Source organism: Tremella mesenterica (assembly GCF_000271645.1).
Source record: "Tremella mesenterica DSM 1558 unplaced genomic scaffold TREMEscaffold_17, whole genome shotgun sequence".
In the NCBI taxonomy this organism is placed as follows: Eukaryota; Fungi; Basidiomycota; class Tremellomycetes; order Tremellales; family Tremellaceae; genus Tremella; species Tremella mesenterica.
The window spans coordinates 52,534-71,120 of NW_006711241.1; the positions used below are offsets into that span (position 1 = coordinate 52,534).

General features: G+C 46.4%; 6 protein-coding genes across 6 annotated transcripts; 2 read left to right on the top strand and 4 right to left on the bottom strand.

The window, feature by feature from the left end:
- Positions 1-241: 241 nt before the first annotated feature.
- On the bottom strand, positions 242-2,630 carry TREMEDRAFT_65866 (uncharacterized protein; the record flags this gene model as incomplete). The annotated part of the gene is made up of 7 exons (XM_007007975.1): positions 242-255; positions 382-503; positions 766-827; positions 1,036-1,637; positions 1,699-1,759; positions 2,366-2,474; positions 2,509-2,630. The coding sequence occupies 7 exons, from the start codon at positions 2,628-2,630 to the stop codon at positions 242-244; spliced, it is 1,092 nt and encodes a 363-aa protein (XP_007008037.1).
- Positions 2,631-3,019: 389 nt separating this feature from the next.
- Positions 3,020-6,270, top strand: TREMEDRAFT_65867 (uncharacterized protein; the record flags this gene model as incomplete). The annotated part of the gene is made up of 4 exons (XM_007007976.1): positions 3,020-3,169; positions 3,369-3,494; positions 3,639-6,010; positions 6,246-6,270. 4 exons carry the CDS (start codon positions 3,020-3,022, stop codon positions 6,268-6,270), a joined length of 2,673 nt encoding a protein of 890 aa, XP_007008038.1.
- Positions 6,271-7,107: 837 nt separating this feature from the next.
- TREMEDRAFT_65868 (uncharacterized protein) lies at positions 7,108-10,510 on the bottom strand (the record flags this gene model as incomplete). Its single annotated transcript, XM_007007977.1, has 3 exons — positions 7,108-8,885; positions 9,077-9,739; positions 10,102-10,510. The coding sequence occupies 3 exons, from the start codon at positions 10,508-10,510 to the stop codon at positions 7,108-7,110; spliced, it is 2,850 nt and encodes a 949-aa protein (XP_007008039.1).
- A 629-nt stretch (positions 10,511-11,139) lies between these two features.
- On the top strand, positions 11,140-15,830 carry TREMEDRAFT_45883 (uncharacterized protein). The gene is made up of 10 exons (XM_007007959.1): positions 11,140-11,253; positions 11,454-11,524; positions 11,569-11,853; positions 12,005-12,363; positions 12,411-12,520; positions 12,563-13,000; positions 13,047-13,157; positions 13,201-14,951; positions 15,163-15,502; positions 15,627-15,830. Exons 1-10 carry the CDS (start codon positions 11,233-11,235, stop codon positions 15,738-15,740), a joined length of 3,600 nt encoding a protein of 1,199 aa, XP_007008021.1. The 5' UTR covers positions 11,140-11,232; the 3' UTR covers positions 15,741-15,830.
- A 245-nt stretch (positions 15,831-16,075) lies between these two features.
- Positions 16,076-16,568, bottom strand: TREMEDRAFT_65870 (uncharacterized protein; the record flags this gene model as incomplete). Its single annotated transcript, XM_007007978.1, has 2 exons — positions 16,076-16,253; positions 16,306-16,568. The coding sequence occupies 2 exons, from the start codon at positions 16,566-16,568 to the stop codon at positions 16,076-16,078; spliced, it is 441 nt and encodes a 146-aa protein (XP_007008040.1).
- A 1,138-nt stretch (positions 16,569-17,706) lies between these two features.
- On the bottom strand, positions 17,707-18,468 carry TREMEDRAFT_65871 (uncharacterized protein; the record flags this gene model as incomplete). The annotated part of the gene is made up of 2 exons (XM_007007979.1): positions 17,707-18,342; positions 18,379-18,468. 2 exons carry the CDS (start codon positions 18,466-18,468, stop codon positions 17,707-17,709), a joined length of 726 nt encoding a protein of 241 aa, XP_007008041.1.
- Positions 18,469-18,587: the final 119 nt, after the last annotated feature.

The following is an 18,587-nucleotide window of genomic DNA, read 5'->3' on the forward strand; positions in this document are numbered from 1 at the left end:
ATGCCTTCTTGTCTTCAATCAGAGAAACTCAATCTTCAGAAATACATCGTTATGCTATTGCGGACAGTTGCAGCGGGAGTATGATAGACGACAAAGATAGATGCACAAAGACAAGTATGAATACAATATAAACAATCGAGAAGTTAATAGATAGGTTCATGTACCATACAAGAAAAGCATTGACACATTACCATTCCGACGCACAATTCACCTGTTGGTCAATAAAGTCCCTGAAATGAGATCATAGTTTCTGTGCTTCATAGTCAGAGTACTTGAGGCGAGGGCGGATGAATGAAGAGCGAGAAGATGACTTAGGTGGAAGTGAAGAAACAGAAGAAGGAGAACGAGGAAGGGAAAGGGGAAAAAAAGGGATACACTTACAGAACCAACTACATCGACTTTGGTCGCTATTAATCTTGACAGGTCGAGCGAGACAACCTAATGATTTAGGTTCAGGGAGTAAATCCTGTTTTGGAATTTGTGACTTTTCGTTTCCTCGTGTTCTGATCTCAGCTATCAAATATTTTTCCCACTTTCATGTTCCATTCTGTCCCATATTTCTTGATGATAGAAGGAGAAGCGTTCGTTTCCTATATCTTTTGTCTCACTTATTTTCTCGATATCACGAACATGAAGACGTCAATGGCTGGTGGAGGAATGAGCAGGTGACTTGTCGAGGAATAGAAAAGAAGATGGAAGTGTTGATGGATGGTATATCTTTTGGAGTCGACTCGGTTTTGCGAGGAAAGGATCTTAGTAACTCACTTGGGGGATGTGGAAGTTTTCGAGAGTCTGAAAGAGGATAGTGGTCTTGTGAATATAGAAGTCTATAAGTTAGAATCATTCCGATTTCTCTAATGTGATCATGATCTTGATCATCTCTTTGAAACTGTCGTATTCCTCACTCTACAAGTACAATTCCAAAACTCGGACAGGTTTTTTAGACCGTGATAACTCTTCTTCCCTTCAATCACGATTAACAAAGTCCACAAAACTCCAATATATGATATAGAGGAAATGGGCATTCTCACTCACCTTAGGTGAATCTCTCTTTGACTCCTTTTGGTTCCCTCCATTTTCTATTTGATACATTCCTCTTAACTCATCATGATCCATGAATGAACCCAAATGTGTTTTATCCCTATCACTAATTTTGTCCATCTCTCTCAACTCATCAACATTCCCTATTGAGCCTGACTCTTTCTTTTTCTTCTCCATATGGGACATAGGTCTACTAGACGGATGGGGAGCTTTGTGAGATGAAAAAGGATCGATAAATGATGGACGGGAAGGACCAGGTTTTCCACAGATATCTTCTGTCATATTTTGTTCGATTTCGTATAAATTTCCAGGGATAGATAAAGTCATTCGTGGTGTGGAATGATATGATAGAGAATTATGTATATGTGTATGTGTATATCTTGAGAAATGACAAGTTTGAAGGTTTTGATCTTGTTTCACAATATCTTCTCTTCCCTCTTTGATTTGCCATACATTTGACTTTGAATGTTGTTTTTGCGATGATGATGATGATTGTGAGTCAGTGTAATGATGAGAGACAACTTGTTGTTTTGTATAAGGCGAAACAGTAAGAACACTTTCCGACTTTGTATTGGAAGGATTATGAGATGTAGGGACTGTCATCAGCAATTGATATGATCCATTATACAGAAGAGGCATGAGAGATGAGTGACTTACCGTGTACTAATGAATTCAACTCCATCAAGAGACAAGAGTGAGATTTAAAGTTGAGCAGGCACTGTGTATAGGATGGAATGTCTCGGCGAATCGGTTAATGGGCGTTATTTCATGTGAAATAAAGAGTAAGAGAGTAGGTGGGCAGAATACCTCAGGGGGCGTTGATGTGCGGGTAAAGAGGACAAACCAGGGGATTGAATCACATTGTCTGTTTTGATGTATAGGGAATGATCAGCTGATAGATGGTCGTTGTCATACTATAGTCTGTTGAGACCTTTTGAGCTGGACTGTGTGCACCATGAACCACTACTACTGACGGACTGATCCACTCGGTCACTGAGAGAGGTGACAAGGTAAGGTAAGATATGACAGATGTAAGTCTGTACAAAGACAGATATGCTGAGGAAACAGAGAGAGCATTCCTCGTTGGAATGCTCAGGCACCGCTGTCGTAAACCTCACTTTTGGTATTGAAACATGCTCTTCTCACTCGTACCACTAACTTAAATTACTGAATAATGTCATGTGGTGTACTCTAGATACTGGAGGAGAGACCATATGGTGAGTCTCACTTCTTCCTCATTACTTAATCCCTCGTACCATCTTATCGTTCACGTGCCAAGCGATAGCTAAACTACCTACTCTACTTACCAAACTACAGTACTGACCTCATGATCAAACATCGCCATTCCGGCATTCCTATTCTTCTCACTTGTCATACATACGTGCATCCCGTAGCCGTATTGTTGCATTGGTATCGCTCCATTCGCATCCTCACTAGGTCCACCAGCCTAGCACTGGCTTCACTGACGAGACACGCTCTCGGCTGTCGCGGTATTCCATTATTACCCCATCTAAATTGTGAAAACCCAAATCATCATTCTCGATCAATGATACTGACCAAACACGGTCAATAACCACTTTCGTAAACATTAATCTAACCTACATCGTCAACATCTCCTCTCTCTCGATCTCTTCCTCCAAGCCAATCGAATGATATAACAACAGTGTCAATGTCTATTCAATCCCCACCCTCCTCTTCTCTCTTTCTCTCTCTCTCTCACACACTTGCTGAGCAAGATTACCCTCCCTCTTCTCTCAACTCTCTCACTCTCGTACTCGGCCCGGTGCCTTTAGCTCGACGCTCTTTTTTTCATTCTTTTAAATCTCCCTAAACGTTCATCTTGACCATTCGTCCCTTGTCCAATACCCGACGAAATCCCACATAAGAACTCAAAGCTTTAATACGTAAAGTCGAAGTTTGATACTTCCAGAAGATTTACTTGAGGAATAAAAATAGGATAAGAAACAGTTATTGCAAAATGGTTCAAATAAACGCAGCGTCGATAGCTACTGCTACCGTTCTTGTCGGAGCGGCCATGTCACAGGCCGCGGCGTTACCGAACCGTCCTGCCGATCAAGAGATTTCAGCACTGGTTGCTGGTCTCGGCGTAAAGGTTGGACATCTCGGGGTGAGTGGTTCATTTTCCTTTCCTCTAAACCTCATTCATCCTACAATTTCTTCACCTCCTCAACATCCCTTTCCTCGTTTGACCTCTTGATGGCTCTGGCAGCTGAGGCGAGTATCACCTGTGCGTGATCTGTGAGCCTCCTTGGATGGAATTGGAACACCCATCTTGCGATCGCAATTGAGGAAACACTAATTCTCAGTCACTCCATCCGATCGAGACGAGAGGGAAGCAGGTCTTCCTCAATTCCGAGCGGGCCTCGAGTAACGAAAAGAGATCATGGCGCGGACGTCACGGCCGCAGGGGTCCCTGGAGGAATGAGCCGGATGTGAGTTTATTTCTTTTCTTGATTCTTATTCTTCTCTCTCAAAGTTCCCATCTTCAAGTAACTTGTTTGACAATCATTATTTTGCCAATGGTATGATGCCCGTTCCGAAAGAGATGCATATGGGATTTGAGAGCTGACCGTCAGAACGTCCAAGTTGACGCTCACGGTCATGCCCAGGTTAACGTGATCGAGGATAAACACGACGTACCAGATGGGAAATCGAAGGATCATACCGAGGTGCATGAACATGAACATGTTCACCGTCAGGCTCAGGATCAAAAATCCCGAAGGGACGATCATGACCACGACCATGACCACGACCACGACCATGACCACGACCATGACCACGATCACGACCACGACCATGATGATAATCATGACCACGACCATGACCATGACCACGATCACGACCACGACCACGACCACGACCACGATCACGATCACGATCACGATCACGACCATGACCACAAGAAAAGGTCAGACACGGTAAAGCAAGCCGTCATGCAAGCCATGGACCAAACTAAAATCCCCGGGGGTCGTCATATCCCCAGAACCCTCCGCGGTAACACATTCATGCCTCATGGCTCTGGCAGTCTTGTCATCCCCAATCCTCTCTCTGACCTGGCCCCTCAACCTCGTAAACGCATGCTTTCCGGTCCTCTGGCCGCACTAGGTCGTGCTTTCTTAGGACAAAAACGACACTCTTTCGGTGCCGACGTCGATCCCAAACAGGATCTTGTCTTCCGCAGGGAAAACGGTCAACAGACGAACGAGGATCGTGCGAGTGAACACATCAATGAAGAGAATGTCAATGTTTATGTGGATGGTCGACATGGTCATTCGGTTCTCATTGGAGATGATCATGGACGTCATAATCATGTCAAGGTGATTGAGAGGAAGTCTGATCGTAGGGATCATGACCACGAGGATGAGCATGACCATGATCACGACCATGACCACGACCATGACCACGACCACGACCATGACCATGACCACGATCATCGGAGCCGAGATCAATTTGCCCAGATGCAAGCACGCGGAATGGATCTCGGTGGTGCTCCCGGTTACATCGATGTAACCAGTCCCACCTCCTCTTCCCCCACTGGAGCCAAAATTGCTTCCTTGGTACTATCAACTTCCAACGGTACTTCGTCAAGTAACGACACATCTTCCGCCGAAGGGTTCGTATTGAACGCTTCCAACTCTATTCGTACTCAAGTTTACCTCGTTCCTCTATCTGACTCCAACTCTAACTCCACTTCCAACTCGACCGACCCGACCACGTCATCCGCTCAGTCAACAGACAACAATGGACCGATCCAAGTCAACTTGAAAGTTCCTATCTTCGTAGCTGAAACCGCCGAGGTTGAATCTTATTGCGCTACATTCGATCCTTTACCTAAATCAGCAAAACCATTAACGGTCCAACCATGTGTCACAGAAGGGGATTCACATACTTCTCAAGTATTCTTGTACGATCCATCAACTGGTGTTATACATCCCGATTGGACACCAAATACTACTTCGCAACAAGTTTTACAAAGTGTTCCAGATTCTGTAGAAGAAACAACTACATCTTCCATTCCTACTTCCACCATGATCATGTCTAGTGCTATGGCTGAATCACTTCCTACGGATTCATCACACCAATTATTAGTTTCACCCTCAGATGTGACATCAGTAAGTGAGGCTAGTATAACTCCATCGGTCGCAGTTGCTGGAATACCTACTTCCATACCAACACCATCAAATATGATCAAAGTAGCAAACGTTCTTCCATCATCTTCTTCCTCTATGCTGTCACCTTCCGTTACACCATTGAATATAAAACAATTAGATTCATTGCCAACTTTACTTCCTTCTTCAAGCATGTCATCAATATCTTCAGTGCCGACCGATATCGTTCAAGATGTAGATTCCACTCTCTCAATGTCAACCTCCATATCGACCACTGAAGCTATTCTACCTACTACCACCGCTGTACCTAGTTCAGCGGCTGAAATGGTAGCGGGAAACGAAGATACATCCGACACTCTCACAACTTCTTCATCATCTTCCCCTCCAGCATTACAAACAGGTGGTAAACAACTATCAACAGAATCAACATCTACACCAATGAACAAAAGTTCCAATATCACTCTTGTTTTTTCACCTTCAAACCCTTCTTTGAGACAATCGGATTTTGAAGAAAATGAAGGTCATACGGCAGGAACGAACGAAGGTGCTGAATCTATTTCTTCCCCTGATACAGATGATAACACAATTCCTTCTTCTGTCAGTTCATCGATGAGTGCTTCAATGACTGCGATTTCTTCTGCAATGGAAGAAGAGATACCTTCTACTACGATGAGTGAAACTATGTCAACATCAAGTTCGATGCCTTCTATTGGAAACGTTTTGGAAGTTCCTATGAGTTTGAGTATGAGTATGACTACTAGTTCAATGCCAATGGAAACGAGTGTTATAGCAGCGGCTGAGAATATGGATATGGGAAATGATTATACTGCTCCTTATCGGTGAGTCAGAAAGTCCTTCTTCTTCTCCCTTCTCCCCTTCATTCTTCATTCTTCATTCTTCATCTCAACCATCTGTCTCCGCCACCCTCTGATCATATTTGGCCCTCATTCTTATTCAGATGAAATCTACCCCAAAGACAATCCCATAACGTCATACTTCCAGCTAAAAGCCCCTGAAAATAATCTCTTCACGTCATGTTGAACCCATTTGGATCGATCAAATCTGACAAGACAGTAGAGGTTATTTCCGACTTCGATAAGGCTAATGTTCTTTTAGTTGGGTTTGGACACCAGTATCCGATGCCGAGTAAAGTATTTTCGTGTTGTGGAGTATGAAGTAGAGAGGTGTTGGTGAAATAAATGAAAGCAAATGTTCCGGATCGTTCTCGAGGTTTGACGTCTCATGGTTTAGATTTGGTACTTGTTGTCTGAATATTGTAGACCGGGAAATAGGTAGTTAGGTAAGTTAGTCTACGAGGTTCGTAATTGATGAATTGAGGAAATTACCTGCGCAAACTGTTCATTTTCATACATTTGAACCACAATAGACTGCTACTGAATGTACTGACTGATCATTGAACCTTGAAGAAAATACATCATGTTGATAAGAAATATCATATATCAAGACTAAATACCCTCTTTACCGTCCCGGGATATAGACATTCACTGATAGAGACACATTGGATACGAAAAGACATTCTACTTGGATACTCACGTCTCTGATTATTCTATGTTGATCCCCCTTCCCCCCCGGCCTACCATGCGTATTCTATATCAACCCGACCTCTCATCTTTGCTGATCAGATCTCACTTTGAACCTCACGATCTGTGAAAAAGAGGGAGGATGAGGGCTGCATCAGAATGTAACATGGGCTGAATGTAGTGTAGAACCAACCATATACTGTAGTCATACAGTTACAGTAAGAATACGAATGTATGAGTCATTTGACGGAAGATATTGTTATTTGGTGTTTTGAAACATCTTCAAAGACTTTTTAGGTAAAGTATTTGATGGACCTTCAAATGGGCGTTTCGATGTCGATTGTATTGAATTGGTCGAGTGCTTCAAGGGTGTCGAGTTGATTAAGAGTGTCGAGTCAATCGAGTGCGTCATGAGTGTTGGAAGGTGTGAGAAGTGTGGAACGGAAGAATGTTTCTTTCAAAGTTGATTGAGATTTGGACGGTTTCAACGTAGTCTGAATCCTCTTCTGAGATAATTTCGATTCAGAAGATATATGCTCTATTGGTTCATGTTTGGTCAACTCAGATAGAGGTTCATGTACTGTAGTATGAGAGATTGACGTCTCAAATGGGAATTTAGTACTGATATTTTGATTCGATGTCGAGGGATTTGATTGTGTTTTGGGAATAGATCGGAAAGTGAGATTGCTCGTTGTGTCCTGAAACGAATTATCCTGCCCAGATAAGACTGATGATTGTGAACTTGGAGAAGTGTGGGGTTTTATGATAGTAGGCTTGGTAGTAATATTGAGAGGTTTGATACCTAATTTATTCGTTTTTGTCCCTGAAACACGGAATGGATTTATAGGTTTCTTCAAGTTTTCTTCTTCCTTATTCTCTACTGACACAATACCATGACGTCTCATCTCAAATCTTTCTCCATTTCCATAGAGTTCCCCATGTGGAATACCTTGATGACACTCATCATTCTCATCCATTTCCTTATCATCCAAATATTGTCGAGTAGATCCTAACAAACCCTCTAACAACCCTTTATCCCTTTTCTTCCTCAATCCCATTCCCAAATCCAAATCCAACCCTTCTTTCCCCATTTCTTCCCTAAAACTCCACTGTAATCCCTCCCAATTCGAAGAAACAATCCTTACCATCATCGCCCATTTTTCTCCTTTCACCACTCCCTTCTCTGAAATTTCCGATTCACCCACTCTTCTACCTCTCAAAGTAGCAGCCACGAATTCTTTACTTTTCCTCTTAGCTTCCGCAGCTTTCTCTTTATAAACCTTTCCTGCCATCGGAACAAGTTTTTCCCATGGGTCCAACTCTTCATTCTTTCTCACCCAAGGTTGATACTTATCTAATGGTTGTTTTTTCCTTTTTTTACGCGATGATTGATTCTGGTAGTCTATAGCTGATTGAATTGCCATTCGACGGTTTTCTGCAGCTTGACGACGCTCGGTTGAAGGATCAGGTATTGAAGAAACTCCTGAACCGTACAATTTACCTATACCGTCTGATCGATAAACGGATGTTGGACGTTGAGAGGGTTGAAGAGGTTGGGGTTGGGGTCGAGGTTGAGGATGGTATTGACTTCGATAGATTCCTTGAGATGTTTGAGGTAGTTGAGAATTTGACGTGTTTTTTTGTGTTTGGGAAGATACGAAAGACGTCTGAGAGGAATTCGGAAGGGGGGAACTTGGTGGGTGTGTTTGTGAAGGGAGAGGGGATGAGTAGGGATGGGGAGAGGAAGAATATTGTGAGATTGAATTGGAATAAGGAGAGGAGGGCGGATGGGGAGAGGAAGATATTTCCGAGTGGAAAGACTTCGATGTAAAGATTTGAGTATGTTGAGGAAAGGGGAAAGAATCGCTCGTAGGTAGTATAGAAGCGGAAGAACGTGTGGATAAAGATGGTTTAGGTAATCGAGGTAACCAAGTTGGATCTAATGGTTGATATGATGACACAACGTTCAAACTTAAATAACGTTTCTCACTCAGAGGCATAAGAGTGAGTGTTAAATCTTTGAGTATCTCATTGGTCGGAGTGACAGGAGAAAATAATTGACGTAACCCTTCGGTACATGATTGAAAATCTGCATTTTGACACGAAAAGTATTGTCGAGAATATTTATTGAAAATGTTCATGGAAACTTCTGTGCATGATGTATCTCGAACGTCTGGTCGTCAGATTGATCCAAAAAGGCAACCGTTGTCAGTCGACTCCACCCACAAAACCTTCTTCAACAGAGCTCCATCTTCTACGCACAACAGGGCCGGCAATGAGTAAGACCGGGGCATAAAATTGAATGCGGCAGAGTACAGGCCCGAAATGGAGGTGTATATAGCGATCTCCAGCAGGACTACTCACCCAGAAGTACCAAACCAGGCCATCTGGCAAATACCTTCATTGATTTATCTGAAATTCCTCTACATCCGGGAAGATACCAAGCTCTCAACTTCCACATTCCTCTTCCTTTTATCCCCTCTCGAGTTCCTCCATTTCTTCTCCCATTTCCATTGCCCTGCTCTGTCTCTTCTGCATTGGCACACGATCGTCTACTTGTCGCAAATTGATCCGTCGAATCAAGAAGCTTTCCAGGAAGGTCCAATGATCCAGCTAAAAGTCTAACACCAGCATCTGTAATCCCACATCCTCTAGTCCATAATACTGTTAAGTGAGTACACCACCTCAATCCCATTATACTCTCATCGTTCACCGCTCCGTTCATCTGGGTCAAGCTGAGAGTAGTTAGGAATTCCCAATTATCATATCTTTTCTCAAACATTTTAGGTAAACTTATCAAGGGAAATTCTTTCTCTCCTTCATCCTCTTCCTCTATCCTCTTCTCTTTTTCAAATACATTGTCTTCCTCGAGATCCTGGAGCCAACGTGGTTGAGAGGTATGACGTAAAGAAGAGAATATATCTATAGGAGGTAATGCTAAAGTATGCGATTGAGCGGTCCCATCAGGATCTAACAAAGCTGCTAATCCCCATATGGTCGTTTCGTCAGGTTTGTAAGTCCGTCCACCTGAGATTTGAAGAGATTCGTATGATCTATCAGACCGGACTCGACTCAAGATTCGGCGAATGAAACTTGGGTCTATGCCTGTGAAAGAGGACGGAGAGAAGAGGTGAAAATTCCGAGAGATGGAAGTTAGACAATGAGAGTGAAGGGAGTCTGTTGGTCCGCGAGTTATGGGACGGAGAGTGGTCGGGAGGGGAAGAGGGGAGAGGTACCATATAGGTCGAGAGGGTTGTTGTCTAGTCAATTAGCGACTTCGTGAGCACTAAAATTTCAGTGGTATGAGAGATGTCTAGCGCTGCTGGAATTGGACGGTAAGACGGTGAGAGAGAATGAGAAGTGATGGAGTGAGGAAGGGTAGAAGATACGGACTGGTAGGTGATTTCTGAATGATCTGTCCCTAAGCCAGTGTCCATCATGTATCGTCCATAATCTATCGTACTCGTATGCCGCTCTTATGATATCTTCGTCGGCGTCGGACGTCGCGTCAATTTCGAAAAGAAAGAGAGGCGCGTGAAACAATAGGCGTGAAGCTGACTTGTCCCCAGGGGTCGGTAGGCTTGCCATCGGACTTAACGGCCGACATCCCCGAGGTGATTTGGGGTCCGTGCATTGCCGGTGACTCCAAACTGCCACATGTTCATTGCCGGCGGTACTTTCTTCCCTACCCTCCTCGACTCCCAGGTGCGAGGTGCGTGGGGGAACCATGACACAGTCAGAGGATGAATTAAAGTGCCGAGGTTCATCAGTATTCGGAATGTATCCATCATGTTGCATGTCGCTTGATGGCGACTTATCTGAGAGGGTCACGAGAAGAGATGGGAGGGTACTCTACAACAACAGGCTAAACTGACTTTTGACTTGGAATGAGTCGGTTAAACTAAAGCCGTCATTTGACGATACCGGTGTTACGTCTTCCGGTACCAGGGAAGAGCTCCTTTACTGTATCGCTCAGTACTACAGTAGTAGTGCTTGCGACGTATGCGAAGTGAACGAGTGGGGGAGAGCTGCATGTCGTATCGCTGCCATGCTGCTACATCGCTACTCCATGATGCTATCATGGGTGGAGGTCGAGTTGCCTTATCTCTCGTCGTACGGTTTGCAATCTATCAAGCGATGATGCATCATGATGTCGACGGAGGAACCCCGGTGTTGAGAAGCATATCGTTGATCGTTGATTGACCCTCTGACGTAGAGTAGTACGCAGCCAAAGACATGACAGACAACGGAAGAGGTGTCATTGGATGGCGGACGTCCGAGTCGAGTGCGGTGGGCCGAGGTATAGGCGGGGCGCCGAAGGAAGAGAAAGATAGGGGGAAGAGAGGAAGAGAGTGATCGAGAGTAGTACGGGTATACAGGTAAGTAGTAGTTAATCTAGTCCCCCCACACTGTGAATACTCATCCCCCTCCTTTGTACCATCACCACTGCCGTTATCATCTTTTTTGCTTCCATCCCATCCATCTGGCATTTACATTCCATCAAACATTCCTCGAACACCATGGCCGAGGCCCCATCAGCCGTGGGTATCTTGTCCTTCCTATATATTCACTCCCTTTCCCCCTCCCCCTCTTCCGTCTTCGCTCCCCTTCATCCCCTCTTCCACAATCCACCCGTCCTCGCTTCCCTTTCATACTCTTCCTGAAGTCTGCTACGTTCTCTTTGTACCCTTCCTCCCCCTCACCTCCACACACGTTTATCATGCCTCATACTCATCAACAGATTGCCTCATGGGTCACTCATCTCGGTGTAGACTCGACCCCCGGTTCACCAGGCTCCCCTGCCGTCCCATCGTAAGTCACTCGAGATGACATGCATAGGTCCCACTCACCCCCAGCATCCATAATCTGAGAAAAAGACAAGCAGGGCATCATGGTCGTCTCAAGAAAGTCCTCGTCGCCAATCGAGGAGAGATCGCCATCAGGGTCTTCCGGACCGCCCACGAATTGGCCATGACCACAGTCGCCATTTACTCGTACGAAGATCGAATGAGTGCTCATAGGTACAAATCGGACGAATCTTACATTATCGGCAAAGGTCTCACTCCCGTCGCTGCCTACTTGGCTCAGGATGAAATCATACGTATAGCTTTGGAGCACAACGTCGATATGATCCACCCTGGGTGAGTCACATCCCCACAGGTCTCATATACCATTGTCTCATCCTTTCTTATACACTAACAACTGGTTCCTTTCACGTCACTCGCTCATCGTCCCCTCTTCACACCTTCTCACAAAGAAAGGAGTAAATGATGGATTTTCGCTGACCCATAGGTACGGCTTTCTGTCTGAAAACGCAGAATTTGCCAAGAAAGTAGAAGACGCCGGAATAGCCTTCATCGGCCCCAGACCAGAAACCATCGACGCCCTAGGTGACAAGACCAAGGCTCGCACTGTTGCCATCAAGACCGGCGTTCCTGTCGTACCTGGTACAGACGGCCCAGTCGAGTCATACGAGCTGGCAGCGGATTTCATTAAGCAATATGGCTTCCCTGTCATCATCAAAGCTGCTATGGGAGGGGGTGGAAGAGGAATGCGAGTGGTGAGGGACCAGGACAGTTTCAAAGAGAACTTTGAACGGGCTGTGTCAGAAGCGAAGAGTGCCTTTGGGGATGGGACAGTCTTCATTGAGCGTGAGTTTGTCGATTTCGCCTGAGAAGACTCATGCTGATCTGCTAAGGGTTCTTGGACAGACCTAGGCACATCGAAGTTCAACTCCTGGCCGACTCTCAAGGCAACTGCGTTCATCTCTTCGAGCGTGATTGTTCTGTGCAAAGGCGACACCAAAAGGTTGGTCTTGAGTCTTTGTAAAGGCCAGAGCTGACGCTGTAGGTTGTGGAGATCGCCCCGGCACCTCATCTGGACGAGTCTATTCGCCAAGGAATCCTTGACGATGCTCTCAAACTTGCTCACGCCGTCGGTTACCGAAACGCGGGTACTGCAGAGTTCCTCGTCGACCAGCAAGGTCGACACTACTTCATCGAGATCAACCCACGTATCCAGGTGGAGCATACCATCACCGAAGAGATCACCGGTATCGACATCGTGGCTGCTCAGATACAGATCGCTGCAGGCGTGTCGCTCGAACAACTCGGCCTCACTCAGGAGCACATCCATCGTCGTGGCTTTGCCATCCAGTCGCGTATCACCACTGAAGATGCTGCTGCCAATTTCCAGCCTGACACGGGGAAGATTGAAGTGTACAGATCTGCGGGCGGCAATGGTGTACGATTGGACGCAGCTTCCGGATATGCCGGTGCCCAGATCACTGTAAGTCTTTGTGTCTGCGACGCGGATCAGTATCTGACGCTGTCAGCCGCACTATGATTCTCTCCTGGTCAAGTGTTCGTGCAGTGGGGCAACCTTTGAGGTCGCTCGTCGAAAGATGCTCCGTGCTTTGGTCGAATTCCGGATCCGTGGTGTCAAAGTGAGGTCAAATGTCCAATAATCTAGACGCAGCTGATGATTAGACCAACATCCCATTCCTTATGCGTCTCCTCACCCATCCCGTATTTGAGTCTGGTAAAACTTGGACTACCTTCATCGACGACACACCTCAATTGTTTAAGCTCGTCCACTCCCAGAACCGAGCTCAGAAACTTCTCGCCTACCTCGGTGATATGGCCGTCAATGGGTCGTCGATCAAAGGTCAGAGTGGCGAACCTGGTCTCAAAACCGAAGCGCTCATCCCGAGCATCAGGGACAATGCCGACCCTACGAAGATCGTCGACACTTCGGTACCATGCGAGACTGGCTGGAGAAACATCATCGTCAAAGAAGGTCCCGCTGCGTTTGCGAAAGCCGTTCGGGAATACAAGGGATGTCTGATCATGGATACGACATGGCGAGATGCCCACCAGTCTCTACTTGCCACTCGAATGCGTACCGTCGACATGGCCAACATTGCAAGAGAGACAAGTCATGCTTTACAGAACGCTTATTCGCTCGAATGTTGGGGAGGTGCAACCTTTGACGTTGCCATGCGTTTCCTGTATGAAGACCCTTGGGACCGATTGCGTACTCTTCGTAAACTCGTACCCAACATTCCCCTCCAAGCTCTTGTGCGTGGTGCCAATGCCGTCGGTTACACATCATACCCCGACAATGCTATCTACGAGTTCTCCAAAAAAGCTGTCGAAGCCGGTCTTGACATCTTCCGTGTATTCGATTCGCTCAACTACTTTGAGAATATGAAGCTCGGTATTGATGCAGCTAAGAAAGCTGGTGGTGTGGTAGAAGGTACCATTTGTTATTCAGGCGACGTTGCCAACCCCAAGAAGACCAAATACACATTGCAATATTACCTCGACCTCACTGATCAATTGGTCAACGAAGGTATTCATGTGTTGGGTATCAAAGATATGGCGGGATTACTCAAACCTGAAGCTGCTCGATTATTAATCGGTGCTATCCGTAAAGCTCATCCTGATCTTCCCATACACGTTCATTCGCACGACACTGCCGGTATCGCCGCTGCTTCCATGATTGCCGCCGCTATGGCTGGTGCGGACGTTGTCGACGTAGCCATTGATGATCTCTCCGGTCTAACCTCTCAACCTGCCATGGGAGCCGTATGTTCAGCTTTGGAACAAACCGATCTCGGCACCGGTATCTCTCACGAAAACATTCAAGCTCTCAACACCTATTGGTCTCAAATCCGAGTTCTTTACGCTCCATTCGAAGCCAACGTCAGAGCTTCCGATTCAGGTGTGTTCGACCATGAAATGCCCGGAGGACAATATACGAACCTTCAATTCCAAGCTTCTCAACTTGGTCTAGGAACTCAATGGTTGGAAATCAAAAAGAAATACATAGAAGCTAATCAACTTTGTGGGGATATAATCAAAGTCACTCCTTCTTCCAAAGTTGTCGGTGATTTCGCACAATTCATGGTTTCTAACAATCTTTCTAAACAAGATGTATTGGAAAGAGCTGGTCAACTCGATTTCCCATCTTCCGTAGTGGAGTTTTTCCAAGGGTATTTGGGTCAACCTTATGGAGGATTCCCGGAACCTTTGAGATCAAACATTATACGTGATAAACCGAGAATCGATCAGAGACCTGGGTTGAGTATGAAACCTTTGGACTTTAAAAAGATCAAGGGGGAATTGAGAGAGCAATATGGGGCTCATATCAATGATTTTGATGTGGCGAGTTATTGTATGTACCCGAAAGTGTTTGAGGAGTTTCAAGGTTTCGTGGAGAAGTATGGGGATTTGAGGTGGGTATTTGTTTTTAATGTCTCCTGTCTCCCTGCTCTCCCTGCTCTCCCTGCTCTCCCTGCTCTCCCTGCTCTCCCTGCTATCCCTGCTATCCCTGCTATCCCTGCTATCCCTGCTATCCCTGCTATCCCTGCTATCCCTGCTATCCCTGCTATCCCTGCTATCCCTGCTCCCTGCTTGAAAGCAAAAGAGTAACCAGCTGACCGCCAGCGTCCTCCCAACCAGATTCTTCCTTGGCAAACCGGGTATCGGTGAAGAAATGCACATTTCCATCGAAAAAGGGAAAACACTCACCATTAAACTCTTAGCCGTCGGACCACTCAACACCGAAAAAGGCACCCGTGAAGTTTTCTTCGAGTTGAACGGAGAAACTCGTGCCGTGGTCATTACGGATCGAAACGCGGCTATTGAGAATGTGTCTAGGGAGAAGGCGACGAGTGACCCAGGAAGCGTGGGATCACCAATGTCAGGCGTGGTGATTGATGTGAGGGTGAAAGAGGGACAAGAAGTGAAGGCCGGGGATCCATTATGCGTGTTGAGCGCTATGAAGGTGGGTGTGAGAAATGTCTTCCAACCTTATTCCGTCTATCACCCTGTCATCTACCCAGTCTTTGATGTGGTCGATCTCAAAATGAAGACACCAAACCTTTATAGGAGATGTCGCTAACGTGTAGATGGAATCAGTAGTCTCATCCCCCGTTTCGGGCAAGGTCAAACGTGTGTTGGTGGTGGAAAATGATTCCATCGCGCAGGGTGACCTGGTGGTGGAGATCACCCATGCGTCGTAGGTTCTTTGTGTATCGCGAGGCGTGTCATGTGTTTTGTGTGAAGAGAGATCTGAGAAAGGTTGAATGGTATGCAATTTCATGTTTCCTGTGAAGGGTTGTCAGCAGAGGATGTTTGATACATATGCAGAGTGATCATCACCCATTGCCTTGTCCCAAACTCGTATGGTGGATGGCTAAAGGAAGGGATTGATCATACGGGAAATTCATCTCGAGCTCATTCGTGCATCCAAACATCACCTCATCAACTCCACCCTGACTAGTATGCACAGTAAAGTACTCGTACCATTGGCTGTACCGTATTCGAGCCGGACGATTTATCCTCCTCACATCCTCTCCTAGGGCTCAGGACTCGGGACAGGACTCGGGACAGGACTTAGGTCTGGGGTGAGATACGATATGTCCTCCGTAGCCCTTGGTGGGCCCGACGAGTTTTGATCACCTCCTGGATCAGTAAGTCTCTGCACAAGGTCCTCCATTACACGAAGCACATAAGTGTCAAGCTCGGTTGCCTCTCTGTTGTAAGCAGCAGCCGACTTGAGATACTCATTCTGGTATCTCTTTTCACGACAAAGTGACTTGAGGTTCTTCGGTCCATACTTCGCCCAAAGTTTTTCTGAAGCGTTCCAATTGATGGACTAAGTCCATCAGACCTGTTTTGGTGGCGAGTTGGGCGGACGATTTGAATATCGGTTCAAGTGAAGCAGAAATGTCGTAAAGAGAATACAGGGGGTGAGCTTTGTCGAGTTCTGTCAACTGATTGAAGGAAATAATAGGGGGAATCTTGGGTGGAGGGTCAACGGGCAACTCGAAGCTTTCCGAGTCCGACATGGTCACCAACTAATTCCAGTGATTTCTTTTATGCGACTTGGACTATACTTTGTATACACTGAGGGATGGATCTATCGAAAGAATCCTGATGAAGAGTAAAGTATACAAAAACAGTATTATTATTGTTGGATGAGGCAAGGTAAGAGCTCAAGTTAGATATATATAGAGTAAGTAGGCCTAGTACGGTGTCCGGGAAGTCCCAGGCAGAACTTCCCTTCGGCGACTTCCCTTGAGATCCGTGATATCCACTATTATCATTCTGGCCTTTCAACTACACACTCAAAGCCAACCTAATCTGTACAGATGTATACAAGGTGATGCTGGGAGTCTTCCATAGTATGCTACATGCTACATATCACTAGGGAAGAGTGCAGAAAGCAAAAAGAACCTGGACTAGATATCACGGGTTGATTTCAACACCCTCTGACAGTTGTCAACGGATCATGACGTCTGCATGGGGAGCAGTATGCAGGCTCACATGACTGACCAGCCACCATGCATGGCTGCACCACATACCAGGTACACCAGAGAAGGGTTATAGCAACTTAACCACAATGAACTAGAAGCGACTGACGACTAGCAATGTGTCACGCGGCGCCGCGTGACAGTCGCCCCCTCCTTGAGCGCGAACGTCCTCGTGAGCGAACATCAACGCCGAAAAGAACAAAACAACTCAGCATGAAGTTCGGTTCTCACCCTTCTCCTCAAACCAACTTCCTGACAATGTAATTCCCGTAATGAAATTCCAGGAAAATACGAAGTTAGGAAGATACGAAGTTAGGGAGATATGAAGTTAGGAGGATACGAAGTTAGGAAGGCACGAACTTCGTCGGGGACGAAGTTCGTGAGGTACGAAGCTCGGGACGTCGGGTTGAACGAAGTTCTGCGGAATTTTATGTATGGGGAATGGGAAGCAATAATCTGTTCGTGAGTGCAGTATCCATGAGTGCAAGTAGGAAACCCCTTAGCCTAAAAATTTTCTCTCGTATCCAGGGATCTTCGTGGTATCCTGGACTCCATGAAACACAACGTTGACGACGGGAACGCCCTTATCTGTTGTCAACAGCAACGAATTTCCCCTTATACTTTGTAAGTCGACGAACTTCCCCCCCTAACTTCTTCAATTCTAACTCTCTTCTTACATCTCAACCAACTCTCTCACTAAATTCATCTCTTCATACCCACCATGGCCCCGTCTACCCCTCGAAAACTCGTCAAATCTCCTCCTTCGAACGTTGCCCGAAGGACTCGAAGCAGTAAGTTCTAATTGCCTAAGAATTTCGTGGAGAAGTTTCGTGTCATGGCTGATGTTAGTGTCCCGGGTCCAGTCTCCCCCTCCTGCTCCTCCTTCGTCCTTCGTCCGCCGCCTTGCCAGCTCGGCTGGCCTTCGCCTCTCTTCCTTGTCGGCCGCTCTCCCTTCTCTGTCGGCGTCTTCCTCGTCTTCCGCGCCTCCCGCTCCCGTCGCCGGTCCATCCTCGACTCCGGCCAAGAGAAAAGCTCCCTCGAAAGAGGCGAGTTTAAGAAGAAAATCTTCCATCCTTCGGTCTCCTAAGAAGAGACATCGACGAACTTCTTCACCAATATCGGTGTCCTCTTCCTCTTCGTCCGCTTTGTCCTCGCCCACCCCCGCTCGCAAACGGGTACGGGTTGAAGCCCCCTCTTCCTCGCCTGTTCCTCGTCCGGGAACGGTAAGAACTTCGGCGAGTCTCTTGGCCCTCCTCGCGGCCCAACCTGGAAGGTGGGAGCTTGCTCCCAAGGGCGAAGAATGTGATCGCTGCCGGTGAGTGAATCAAACTTCCCAGAACGTAACAGATCCTAACTTCCAGTGACGAGCAATCTCGTCACCCCGACTTCCCCTGTGTTCGTCCTTGTGGGACCAACCGCGGTACACGATGTGCATCGTGTACATCAGGTGTCTGTTCCTTCCTCCCCCCTTCCCCTGCTAAACAGAGGAAAGTCTCGACAACTTCTCGCTCTTCGCCCGTCGCTCGCTCGTCGCCCCCCGCTGCTCGTCGTTCG

Excerpts from the sequence above, each read along its gene's own strand:
- TREMEDRAFT_45883 (XM_007007959.1), top strand. The coding sequence starts at position 11,233 with ATGGCCGAGGCCCCATCAGCC. Across the intron at positions 12,364-12,410 it reads TGGGACAGTCTTCATTGAGC|GGTTCTTGGACAGACCTAGG; the intron begins GTGAGTTTGTCG and ends TGATCTGCTAAG. Across the intron at positions 15,503-15,626 it reads GCGTGTTGAGCGCTATGAAG|ATGGAATCAGTAGTCTCATC; the intron begins GTGGGTGTGAGA and ends GCTAACGTGTAG.